Source organism: Mus caroli, unplaced genomic scaffold (genome assembly GCF_978045245.1).
Source record: "Mus caroli unplaced genomic scaffold, Mus_caroli_1 scaffold_4, whole genome shotgun sequence".
Classification (NCBI taxonomy): domain Eukaryota; kingdom Metazoa; phylum Chordata; class Mammalia; order Rodentia; family Muridae; genus Mus; species Mus caroli.
Genome location: NW_028227259.1, coordinates 109,453,038 through 109,465,260, shown reverse-complemented (window position 1 = coordinate 109,465,260; position 12,223 = coordinate 109,453,038). Strand labels below are relative to the sequence as shown.

The following is a 12,223-nucleotide window of genomic DNA, read 5'->3' as shown; positions in this document are numbered from 1 at the left end:
ATCTCAACAGCACACTAGGCCAAGGCAGTTCAATGTGGAAGTGGTTTTATTGGAAGGGGGAGACAAGGTAGTGTCAGAAAGAGAAAAGGGGGGAGAGAGTGAGGAAGGGCCATTCTCCCTCATTTATATGGAAAACGATTTAAGGTGGGAGGTGAGCCAAGTGGATGCTGGGAATATGGTGCCTGTTGTCTTGGCAAATAGTCTGCAGGTTGCAGGTCTTGCTGTCATCTATGTGATGTCATTGTTTTGGGATGTTCTGATGCCAACACAGTCTCCAAGGGGCGCTCCCTTGTTTAATCCTTCAGGTGAAAACACAATGGCTAACTTGCAGCTCCCCTCTCACTTTGTGTTTCATCCTTTACAAATGCTGTTCAATTTCCCATCAGGGACAACGTTCAGATCCCAAACTGTCTGCCTCCCTAAGAGCTCAGAAAATAAAGCTTTCATTTTTAAGCTCCCATCTCTGAAGTGAGTTTTCTTAGTATCTACCTTGAACACAATTCCTACTTACTATTCTTTAATTACTTCTTAAAAAAAAAAACAGTTTTTAGATTGACTGCTGTGTTTTTTTAATAAAAAAAGAAGCCAGGGACATGAGTGGTGGAGGCGGGGTATGGTGAGGTGGTGGGGGTGCCTCAGAGGGCCAGTGCTGAAGCATCCCTTCCTCCTCCTGAGGTACCAGCCACACAGTTGTATAGTATAGAACAGAGTGTATTTAAGACCTGGAGAGGGGAGTTGAAGGGGTTGTAGATACAGAGAAAGAGGGACAGAGAGTGGGGGAGGAAGGAGAAGGAGGGAATGAGAAGAAAGAGGGTAAAAAAGTAAGAGAGGACTATTAGAGAGAAAGAGTGGAGGGGGGGATGGACAAGCAGTCCCTTTATTGTAAGACAGTCCCACCTGGCTGTTGCCAGGTAACTGCGGGGCAGCCCAGAAGAAATGGCAACAGTGATGGTTCCTGTTTTAGAAAACACATGGTTAAAACATTAAAGCTCTTTGATCAGGAAGCACCAGGGATTTCCCCTGAGAGAAGCACACTTGCAATCCTCCCAGATTGTGTATTTCCACTGATGGGGGCCTGGGTTTACTGTGCTTTATCTGTGCCAAGAAGGCTGGAAGAAACTGGAGATGGGTTCAAAGGAAAGAGAAAGTAAACACATTCCAGAGTGGAGGCCTGCTGTCCCTTGATTGCAACAGAGTATCTCGCTGACTTTTCTTTCAGCCAGGAATCTCTGACCTCCCTCCCAACCCCAGCCTTGGCTAAGTTACCATTGGCCTTATTCTACTTTACTTTCAGTTTTGTTTCTGCTGCAGCATGTGATTTCTTTCCATTGTGTGTGTGTGTGTGTGTGTGTGTGTGTGTGAGCTCACATAAAAAAGGAGCAAAGAGAGCAGGAGGGAGGAGAGCAGAAGTGAGCCTGAGGAGGCAGCAGCAGCTGAGAACTGCACTTGGACCTGTGCTGTGGGACCAGGTACATTTACTTTTCCTTTCTTTAAGGAGCAACTTAGTCAGGACCTCAGCTTGATTTCCAAGTCAAAGTGGCAACTGAGGGAAGGGAAGGGAGGCAGGTTCTGAGCTCTCTGGTCTGCAGGGGGCTGTGGCTGGCTTTAGGTCTAGGAGGTCAGTTTCTTTCCTCTGATTGAAGACAGCTACAAAGTGGCAGCCTGACACAGCTGGCTGCCCTGCTCTGTTGGAGAAGCTGTGGGAAGAGCCCTGGTCCTGCCTCAGCTGGGACCTCAGCAGCAGCTCCTTCCCTGGTTCACAGGCAACTGTAGTCAGAGGAAAGTCTTTCTGTGGAGGAACCTTGTGAGGAAAATTCAGCACAAGAGCTTGGCAAACCTCTATCAGGAAATAACTTAGTTCCTACCTCACTGACTTTGTATTAAGTGTAAGAAGATAGTCCAGTTCTCTCTTGATGTTTAGGTTGTATGAGATGTAGAGATCACGTAGTGCTATGTGCATTTTGTTTGGGCTGCTAGTCTTATCTCATACATGGGACTAAGCTGCAGAGAGCCTGGTTTCTGGAGTTAAGAGACGTCACCTCTATCTAACTTTTTAGGATTCTGCACATTCTCCTTCCTTGGCATAATGTCTTCATGCTCATCTGGCACTAAAGGCAGAGCAGGGAAAGCAGGTTATGTGTTGTCTGGTCTGCAGGGATTCATGGATAGCCTCAAGTCTATGAAGGTCTATAAAGAAGTCTGCAGTAGAATTTTATTCCTTTTTCTTGCTGAATAATATTCTATTGTGCATGCTATCAGACTGTGTTAATGTATGCATCTGTTGGTGATCTGTTAGTGGGAGACTGGGCTGTGTCCACATTGTGGGTATTGTAAATACAGCTGCCACGATCAATACAGCTCAAAGGTTCATCCAAGTCCTTGTTTTCTAGTTTGTTTGTGTTGTAATCAAAGAAGAGCTTTTAGGTCAAACATAACTATATATTTTCTCAGAAACCAGGACTGTTTCCCGTGAGGTAATATTCTGTGTTCTTAGCTGCAGAAGACTGACACCTGAGTTGTTTAAATTCCGGGTTATATGTATTTGTTTTTGCTTTGTCTGGTAGCTGTCCTTGTGTGGTAGCTGTCCTTGTGGGTATGAAGTGATGCTTTGTGGTTTGATTGGCACTTCCTCAATGTTTTTCAAAGCCCTGTTATAATGAACACTGGGTCTGAAGAATTGTTGAGCAACAAAACCAAGTAGCTCTTAAAATAACTTCATTTAAGCTTAAACTGCTAACATCAGCAAAACTAAGCAAACCATTTCAAAGAAATATGTGTGTTAACCCATAGCAACCCTCAGCCTCAGTGAGCTCTAAGAATCCAAATCACACATGATCATGTGACTCTAGACTCTTACACTAGGTCCTCCATCCTGGCAAAACAAAAATATTGTAATGAAATGTTTGTTCATTTTGCATCCATGTTTCCCTAATAAAGCCTGATTGCCATTCTGTCCTGGGAACAGAAACACTTCACCTTTCACCCTGGTACTTCCCAGTTTGTAATTACATCTTTTTCAAATACATTTACTTTTAAATTTTATAGTTTTCTCGTGCAAAGTGATTTCCAATATTGAGCACTATCCTCATAGTATGCTCATGGACATTTGTAAATCTCGGCAGAGATTTCAACCCAGTGCTTTTCTCAGTTTAGAACTGAGTTGTCTATGATGAAATGTATTACTACTTTGTTTAAAATAGTAACCCTTTATCACACATGTGATTTACTTCAGGTCGTCTTCACCCATTCTTGCATTGACTTTTTACAGTCTTTATAGAATGCTCTGGTACACAAAAGTCCTTAATCTTACAAAGTCTGTTTTTCTATTTCTTTGTTCATGTTGAGATTTTGTATTTATGTTCAAGAAATAATCCTACTTGAAACACAAGTTAGGTGAAAGTGAGATCAGGGTAGCCCCAGGTTAGCCTGTTGCAGTTAAGCTCTGTGTTGCTTCTTGCAGACTGAACATTTGTCAGGTAGGGCAGAGGTAGGCAGTAAAAAGACAAACAAGGACTCTTGTAATTCCCACCCTTTATTCAGCTGCACATCTCAGTGTTTGTGTAATTCATGGGAATTGTTCACAGTTTCTACATATTTTCAGCCATTTTAAATCTATTCATGGAGATACCAACGGCCTAGAGCCCACCAGTCTGCCATTTTGCTGGGTTGTTATGTTTTGGAAACTTGCTTTTCTCATTAGCAGCATGGTTGGAATAATCTGTAACAAGTAAGTATTTTCGGGCTTTTGAGGTCACATATGAAAAGTGCACATTACAGAGATTATCATAGAGCATGTAGTTACCTTGATGAAGATCACTATTGTTTGGCTTTTATTTCATTGAATTAAAACTTTGTACATGAGAGCAGCCCATGTGTTACCAAATCTTCTTTAGAACATTGAAGAATAATGAAGAAAGAGAAGGAGGCCACTGCAGACTCGAGGTTACACATTGTCATGGGAGGCAACACCCTGCAAAGAGGAAACCTAGAAAGGTCACCAACTGGTCTTAGCTGCTGAGCCATTGGGTGTCTGTGAGGCAGAGAATGACTTTACACTTTCTCCTATTATAGATTCATCTCCGTTGGCAGATTGCTATGACCCAACCACAAATGGCTCCCATTTGTCTTGTGGAAAACCACAATGAACAGCTGTCCGTGAACCAGGAAGCCATAGAAGTTCTGAACAAGATTTCTCAGCCAGTGGTAGTCGTGGCTATTGTTGGATTGTACCGTACAGGGAAGTCCTATTTGATGAACTGTCTGGCAGGACAGAATCACGGTGAGTGGCACGCTGGGTACCACCCAAAGGTTTGACTGTCTCTGTCACATTTCCTTAATTCTTATTCCCAATTATAACATTGGACAGCAGAACTCCTTTTTAGCAAAACCACCCTCTCCTGCTAAATTCAATCCCTTCTTTTATGCTCCCCAATAATCTCTCCTGTGCTCTTCCCTTCCATTCTGTTAAAGAAAATCTCCCTTCTGAGTGCTCATGATGAGAACTTTTCTGATGCCTAGAACAATGGGATCCTGCGCCCCAGTTCTTTGTCTTTGAATACTTAAGAGTTTAAAAATCTCTGATAGGTAGAGATGGAGAGTTGGTTCAGTGGCTAAGAGCACTGGTTGCTCAGGCAGGCAAGGTTTGGGTCTGCACACCCACAGGGTGACTTATATTTTTTGAAAGTCCAACCTGAAAGAAACTGATGCTCATTTTTTGGCTACAATAGGCACCAGGCATGCTCACAGTATACTCATATATATACTAGCAAAATTCTCATATTCATTAAATGAAATAAGTAAATTCATGAATAGTTTACATAGAAATAAATGTCTTGAATAAACTTCAAAAAGGACTTTATACAATTTTATAGCAGCACACTTCTGTCTTTAATCATTCTGGGTGCAAAAACTATCGAAACCATTTCCTTTTTCTTTTTTTTTTTTTTTTTTTAATGTGTCTCTGTTTTGGAGCCCATGTGGTTTTCCCACCATTTACAAAAATACCTTTGAGTTTTTTGTCATTGTTGTTTTTTTGTTTTCTTTTGTTGTTTATTTTCCTTCCCTCCCCTCCCCTCCCCTCCCCTCCCCTCCCCTCCTCTCCCCTCCCCTCCCCTCCCCTCCCCTCCCCTCCCCTCCCCTTTACTCCCCTCCCCTCCCCTCCCCTCCCCTCCCCTCCCCTCCCCTCCCCTCCCCTCCCCTCCCCTCCCCTCCCCTCCCCTCCCCTCCCCTCCCCTCCCCTCCCCTCCCCTCTCTCTTGGTCTCTCTGTCTCTTTCTCTCTTTCTCTCTTTCTCTCTTTCTCTCTTTCTCTCTTTCTTTCTTTCTTTCTTTCTTTCTTTCTTTCTTTCTTTCTTTCTTTCTTCCTTCCTTCCTTCCTTCCTTCCTTCCTTCCTTCTTTCTTTCTTTCTTCCTTCCTTCCTTCCTTTCTTTTTTCTTTCTTTCCTTTTTTCTCCGTTTTTTTTCTTTCTTTCCTTTTTTCTCCGTTTTTTTTTTTTAGAAGTCTTGTTGGTGGGCCTGGCTCTAGCCATGGGGTCCTAGTGGCTCTTAAACCATAGGAAACCCACCCATGTTTGTCTCCTGCATATAGGGATTGCAGGTGTGTACAACCATGGCTGCTCCAAATACTCTGTGCAGTTGCCAGAGAGCTCCATGATTTCTGCCTTGTGGGTGCCTCTTTATTTCCTTCTGGAGCCCCTGTGTGGCTTCATTCTCTGATTAAATGCTTCTTATAGCTTGGAATCTATCATTTATAAAGGAAAGCCTTATTGAGGGGAGATGGGGCTTCATTTCAAGGGCTGAGGTACAACACTCCCTCCATTCTGCTACTACAGCCAGTCTTCACAGGCATAGCCCCCTCTTTGTACTTTTTCAAGGCTGTGACCAAAAAACTCAAGAGGAAACCTTAATGAGGAGGCACTTATCCTGACTTATTTTACTACATAGTTCTTGGTTCATTGATATTGGAACTGGCTTCACAGAAGAGGCAGGCAGAAACTGAGGAAGGAAATGGAAACTGAGTTATAACCTTCAAAATCCCTTCTCTAGTTACCTGCATCCTCCACTGGGCTTCAAGTCCTAAAACCTTCAGAATCCCTCACAATAATGCTGGCAGCTGGGCACTGAGGGTTTAGCACACAAGGCTGCCTGTGCAGGACACTCACATCCTGACCTTCCTCCTCCTCTCTTCCCTTCAGGCTTCCCTCTGGGCTCCACCGTGCAGTCTCAGACCAAGGGCATCTGGATGTGGTGCATGCCACACCCCACCAAGCCAGAGCACACCCTGGTCCTCCTGGACACCGAGGGCCTGGGGGATGTGGAAAAGGTAGGATGAGGCTAGGGCTGGCCATTCTATGCCCTTGTTATCTAACTCTGATCTGTGTGTGAATTATGACTGAACTGCAACCAGTGAGATAAAGAGTGCTCTACTTAGACTTCACTCTCAGATAAAGTGACATGTATCTTAATAGGCAAAACATGCTTTTATGTCTTGCTATTTGGTTGAATGATTAGATTCTGTTTAATAGAAGTTTATTCAACAATTAAAATTGCTGGGTTTAAGGCATAGTAGTTAGTTAGATTTTAGTGAACAGAATAAAGGTTCTTCCTTCCAAAAAAGTTCCTAGATTCTCTAAGAATCCCATGTGGGTTTACTCTGATATAGTCCAGGAACTGGAAAGAATCAGTAGGGAGAGAGGCAAGAACTATCAGGGGCCAGCCTCTTATCTGTCAGTCTACAGAGGGAAAGCTGTGGCTGGAACTTGTGACCTGGTCTGTGTTGGGTCAAGGATGCTGGATCTCCATCCCTGTTGCCTCTCTATTCCTGGAAGTCTTTTCTGGAAGCCTTTGTCATTCAAAGTGCTGCCTTGTGAGTATTGCTAGAAGAACAAGGCCTTCTGTTCTGAAAGGTGACCCAGGCAGCACAGTGTCACTTCTACTAGGAGCAGTGATGTGTAAGGACAATTTGCTGAGAAGGTGGGTGGCATCTGCTCATCTCAGTGGGTGAAGAATGGCTTCTGACCTGTCTTCTGAGATGCCAAGGGTACATTTTGGGGATGGGGTTAAGGAATTATATTTTTATTTTTGAAAGATATATTTTTGTTAGTTTTCTTATGTGTAGTGTGTGTTTCTGCATGTGAGTACAGGCATCCTTGGGGGTCAGAGGCCACAGCTAGAGTTACAGAAAGTTAGAAGCTACCTGACATGGATGTCGAGAACCACACTCCAGTCCTTTGGAAGAACAGCAAGTATTCTTACCATTCAGACATCTGAACAACCCTCAGATTTACATTTTTTAAGAAAATGGTAAAACTTATCAATAGTCCATAGGGAGGGCATGCTGGGAATTCTTATTTATTTATTTATTTGGCTATTTTATTTATTTACATTTCAAAGTAATGTAAATTCCCAGTTTTCCCTCCCCAAATACCCTATCTTCTTGCCCTCCCCCTGCTTCTATGAGGGTGCTCTCCCACCCACTTTCACCTCAGTGCCCTGGCATTCCTCCAGGCTGAGTTATCATTGAGGCTTCACTGGACCACGGGCCTCTCCTCCCATTGATGTCAGGAAAGGCCATCTTCTGCTGCATATGCGGCTGGAGCCACAGGGACTTCCATGTGTACCCTTTGGTTTGTGGTTTAATTCTTGAGAGCTGCAAAAGAACCACAACCACCACCACCACCATGAACAACAACAACAACAACAACAACAACAAACTTACAGGATAAAAGCCTTGTGTTGTGTTGATTGGTTATTTTGTTTTCTGGCAAGAAGCTTTTAGTCAGGTTCTGCCCACTTGTCTAATTTTGATTTTGTTTCTCATACTTTTTGTGCCATAGCTAACATTGCTGTTATGCATAGTAATGACTAGAAACCCAATTTTTATTCTAAGTGTTTCATGCTTTCTGTTAATTTTATTATGTAACTGAATAGATTTTTGTCCAGAATCTTCTGAAGTGCTGCCCTTCTCTGGACACTGGGAACCAGCACTGTGTTATTTCTGTTCAACGTTATTAGTTTTGTATGTGAGTTGGATCTTGTGGCATTTGTCTTTCTGTGCTGGTCATTTTATTTTTCTAGATGCATGCTATACTCATTCACACATTTCCAACACAGGATTCCTTCCTTCCTTTCTTCCTGTCTGTTTGTCCTTCGTTCCTTCGTTCCTTCGTTCGTTCGTTCCTTCCTTCCTTCCTTTTTTCCTTCCTTCCTTCCTTTTTTCCTTCCTTCTTTCCTTCCTTCCTTCTTTTTTCCTTTCTATCTGTCTATCCTTCCTTCTTTTCTTGCTTCATGTCTTTCTGTCCTTACCTTCTTTCATCCCTTCCGGCCTACCTCTCCATCCTTCCTTTCATTTTTCCTTCCTTCCTTCCTTCTTTTTTCCTTTCTATCTGTCTATCCTTCCTTCTTTTCCTAACTCATGTCTTTCTGTCCTTACCTTCTTTCATCCCTTCCTGCCTATCTCTCCTTCCTTCCTGCCTATCTCTCCTTCCTTCCTGCCTATCTCTCCTTCCTTCCTTCCTTCTTTCCTTCCTTCCTTCCTTCCTTCCTTCCTTCCTTCCTTCCTTCCTTCCTTCCTTCCTCCCTCCCTCCCTCCCTCCCTCCCTCCCTCCCTCCCTTCCTTCCTTCTTTCTTATTCTGTGTCAGAATCCATTGGACATGTTCTATGCTTTCTTTGTCCACATCTACTTAATGATGAGTCCATGCCTTGGCTATTGAGTGTGATGCTGTTCTGTTGGGAATGGGGAGAGGGGAGGAGCAAGAGGGAGAGGCAAGATATTAAGAGGGAGAGAGGCAAGAGAGAGAAGATTGTTAAAGCAGCCCCTTTTATAGTACAGCAGGCCTTCCTTGCTGTTGCAGGTAACTGGAAAGGAGCATACCTGGCTGTTGCCAGGTAAATGTGTTAGATCTAGTGGGGAACCCCCCACCCAATTTCTGATTGGTGTGCACCCAAAAAATCACGAAGGACCAACTTTTGATGTAATTACATGAGGACGTTTAATTACGGAGCTCCGGACCGACATGCATCCCACACAGGAGATAACGGATATCGGCCCCAAGGCTGGAAAGCTAGGGGTTTTTATGGGTAAGGGGCTTAGGGGTGTGGAATTCAGCATAGCAACCTTCTATTGGTTTTTTCAAACATTAACAGAAAGGTTACAAAGATCAGGACTTTGTTCCTGTGGGCTGGGGGCTTATCTTTGTTCACATAGCAACCAGTTGATGCATGACTTTACCTGGCATCAAGGGGCAGTAGACAGAGGGGAGGTTCCGACCAGATGGTGTTGACTCAGATAATATAGCCCCGCTGGTCCTTGCATACCTTTTCATCTTTACAGTCAAGATGTTCTTAGGAATGCCTTAACAACAGCCCTGCCCTGGCATGCCTGGGGGCTGTTCTGCTTTGTTCTCAGTCCCAGGCCGGGGTAGAGGGCTCCTAAACAACTCACACGTTACAATATTTCATCTTCCTTCAACTGTGGGGTGGAGTTAGACAGCATGCTAACACAAGTAGCATATTTATAAGTACTTAGAAACCATTTGTCAAGCAACAATCATATTTTTAACATCATCCTTCCTTAGCCTTCATGTCTACTTCCCTTGTCAGTGTCTAGTTTGAACCTGTGCATGTCTTGTGCTTGCTGTCACAGTCTCTAGGAGCTCCCATGTGTCTCAGTACTTAAGCATGCCTTATCACTTGCTTTATTGCATGTGGACATTTTAACTGTCATAGGATGAAGTCCCAAAGCACTAATAACTCACGGTTCCATGGTGGATCTCTTTTTTCTCCCATTTATTTATTCACTTTACATCCCGATTGCATCATCTTCCACCCTCTACCCCCCCAGCCCCACCCTCCAAACCCTTACTCATTCTGCACTCCCTTTCTTGCCAGAGAAAGGGAGCCCCCTCCTCACCAGGCACCACCCCACCCTATCACATCAAGTCCTGTCAGGTCTAAACACATCCTTTCCTAGTGAGGGCCAACCAGGCAGTCAAGCTAGGAAAACGGTATCCAAAGGAAGACAATAGTTAGAAACAGCACCTGTTCCAGTTGTTAAGGGACCACATGAAGACTAAGCTGCACATCTGCTCCAAATGTGTAGGGGCCCTAGGTCCAGTCCCTGCATGCTCTTTGGTTGATGGTTCAGCCTCTGTGAGCCACCATAGGCATAGCTTAGTTGACCCTGTAGGTCTTCATCTGGTATTCTTGACCACTCAAACTCCCTCAGTCATAATCCCTGACTCTTCAACAAAACTCACTAAGCTCTGCTTCATGTTTTGATATGAGTCTCTACATCTGTTTTCATTGGCTGCTGGGTGAAGCCTCTCAGATGACAATTAGCCTAGGCTCCAGTCTGCAAGCATAGTAGAATATAGTGCCAAGAGTTTACTGTCTCCCTTAGGGTAGGTCTCAAGATGGGCCAGTCATTGGTTAGTTATTCCTTCAATCTCTGCTACATCTTTATACCTGCAAATCTTGAAGACAGGACATAGTTTGGGTTGGCATTCCCTCCTGCCACTAGAAGTGCTGCCTGCCTACATGAGGTAGCCATTTCAGGCTCTATATCCCTCCCTGCTAGGAGTCTCAGCTAGGGTCACCCCTGTATCCTCCTAGGAATCTCCCTTATCTTGTGTCCAGCTTGTCCAAGAAATGCTTCTCCCTAAGTTTTACCTTCACTTTCTCCCACCCCTCTTATCCCCCACACCCAATCCCCTACAACTGAACTGCTGCGCACCTGATCCCCCACACCTGATCCCCACATATGATTTTCACACCTGATTCCCCAACCCTGTTCTTCCCATCCCCATCCCCTTTCCCACCCAGTTCCCTCTCTCCATCTACGTCTGATTTCTAATTTATGTCTCCTTCTGAGTGAGAGTCAAGCATCCTGCCCTGGGCCCTCCTTATTACTTAGCTTCTTTGGGTCTGTGGATTATAGCATGGGTATCCTGTACTTTATGGCTAGTATCTACTTATAAGTGAACACATAGCATGGGTATCTTTCTGGATCTGGGTTACTTCACTCAGGATGACATTTTCTGACAAGTCCTAGGTAAAATATTAATATCCAGATGAAATGTTAAGGCCTAGGTAAAAAGGTTAAGGTCTAGGTAACATTAACCTGGCTAGCTTGCCATTATCAGGAAACATGTTTATTTTTCTGCTGTTTCTAGGAAACTTTCTAATGCCAAGTTGATTATATATTCTGTGCCTTTGGAAACCAATCATGATAGAAATCAGTAGAACTGCTTTGTATAGTTACCTACAATAAACTTGGACCTGAACCAAGCACCCAGCAGCATTTCCTGCACTAGTGTATAAGCTTCTATGATACAAGCCTCCCCTGGGATAGATACCAACCTAGGAGAGATGTCTGCACCAATATCAGAAACTATTTGGAATAAGACTTCCGTTTTGTGTAATGGCTTAGAAAATTTTAGTTCCCAAGACCTCCCTGAGAATTGAAAACCTACTTGGCAGAAAGAGTCATATACTTGGGTAACTGACTGTGGGGTATGGGGATGTAGGGGGATAGGGGGTAGGAAAAGAGCCCATGTCTGGCCAGAGTTCCTCATATGCTCTGGACACGCAGACACGGGGGGGGGGGGCTGCCGGACGCTTTCCACTTAGCCCTGGATAGGCATCTAAGCCACTGACTCTACATAGCAGGGGGTGGACAAGGGGCAGTCCCCAGTACCAGGGGCCCCGGGGCGACACCCTTGTACCTGGAATTATGGGACAGAGGGCAGAGGGAGAGAGGTTCCCACTCACGTGAGAGTCCTTATTCTGGTCCATGGCTGGACCACAGGAAGGCCTTCTGACCAGAGATTAGAAAAAGCTCATTAGGAGAAAGCCTATCCCATCGTCCAAGCACAGCAGGCCTTGATGAACAGAGACAGTCTATAGTTTTAGAGCTTTAAAGGCAGGGGAAAGAGAGAAGGTAAAAGCGAGAGATAGAATGGCCATTACCAAGAGGAGAAAAGGGAGAATGGGAGAGAGAGAAGGAAGGTTAGAGACTAAGAGGTTAGAGAGAGGTGAAAAACTTAGGGAGTAAGAGAGAGAAAGAGAGTAAGAGAGAGTAAGGAAAGTAAAAGCTTCAGAGAGTAAGAGGGAGAGAAGAGTAAGAGAGTGAAAGGAGAGCATGAGGTGCAGTCAAACAGCCCCTCTTATAGTGGGCTGATATCTTACTGTTGTTAGGTGACTGTGAGGAGCTAGCCTGAAGGTCA

At 44.3% G+C, this 12,223-nt stretch overlaps 1 protein-coding gene across 1 annotated transcript in view; it reads left to right on the top strand.

The window, feature by feature from the left end:
* Window positions 1-1,387: 1,387 nt before the first annotated feature.
* LOC110288888 (guanylate-binding protein 6-like) overlaps window positions 1,388-12,223 on the top strand; it is a 28,944-nt gene continuing 18,108 nt past the window's right edge. Inside the window, exons 1-3 of the mRNA XM_085836946.1 lie at window positions 1,388-1,469; window positions 4,072-4,279; window positions 6,193-6,320. Coding sequence (XP_085693072.1) covers window positions 4,096-4,279; window positions 6,193-6,320 — 312 coding nt within the window. The 5' untranslated portion in view covers window positions 1,388-1,469; window positions 4,072-4,095. The remainder of the gene's footprint in view (window positions 1,470-4,071; window positions 4,280-6,192; window positions 6,321-12,223) is intronic.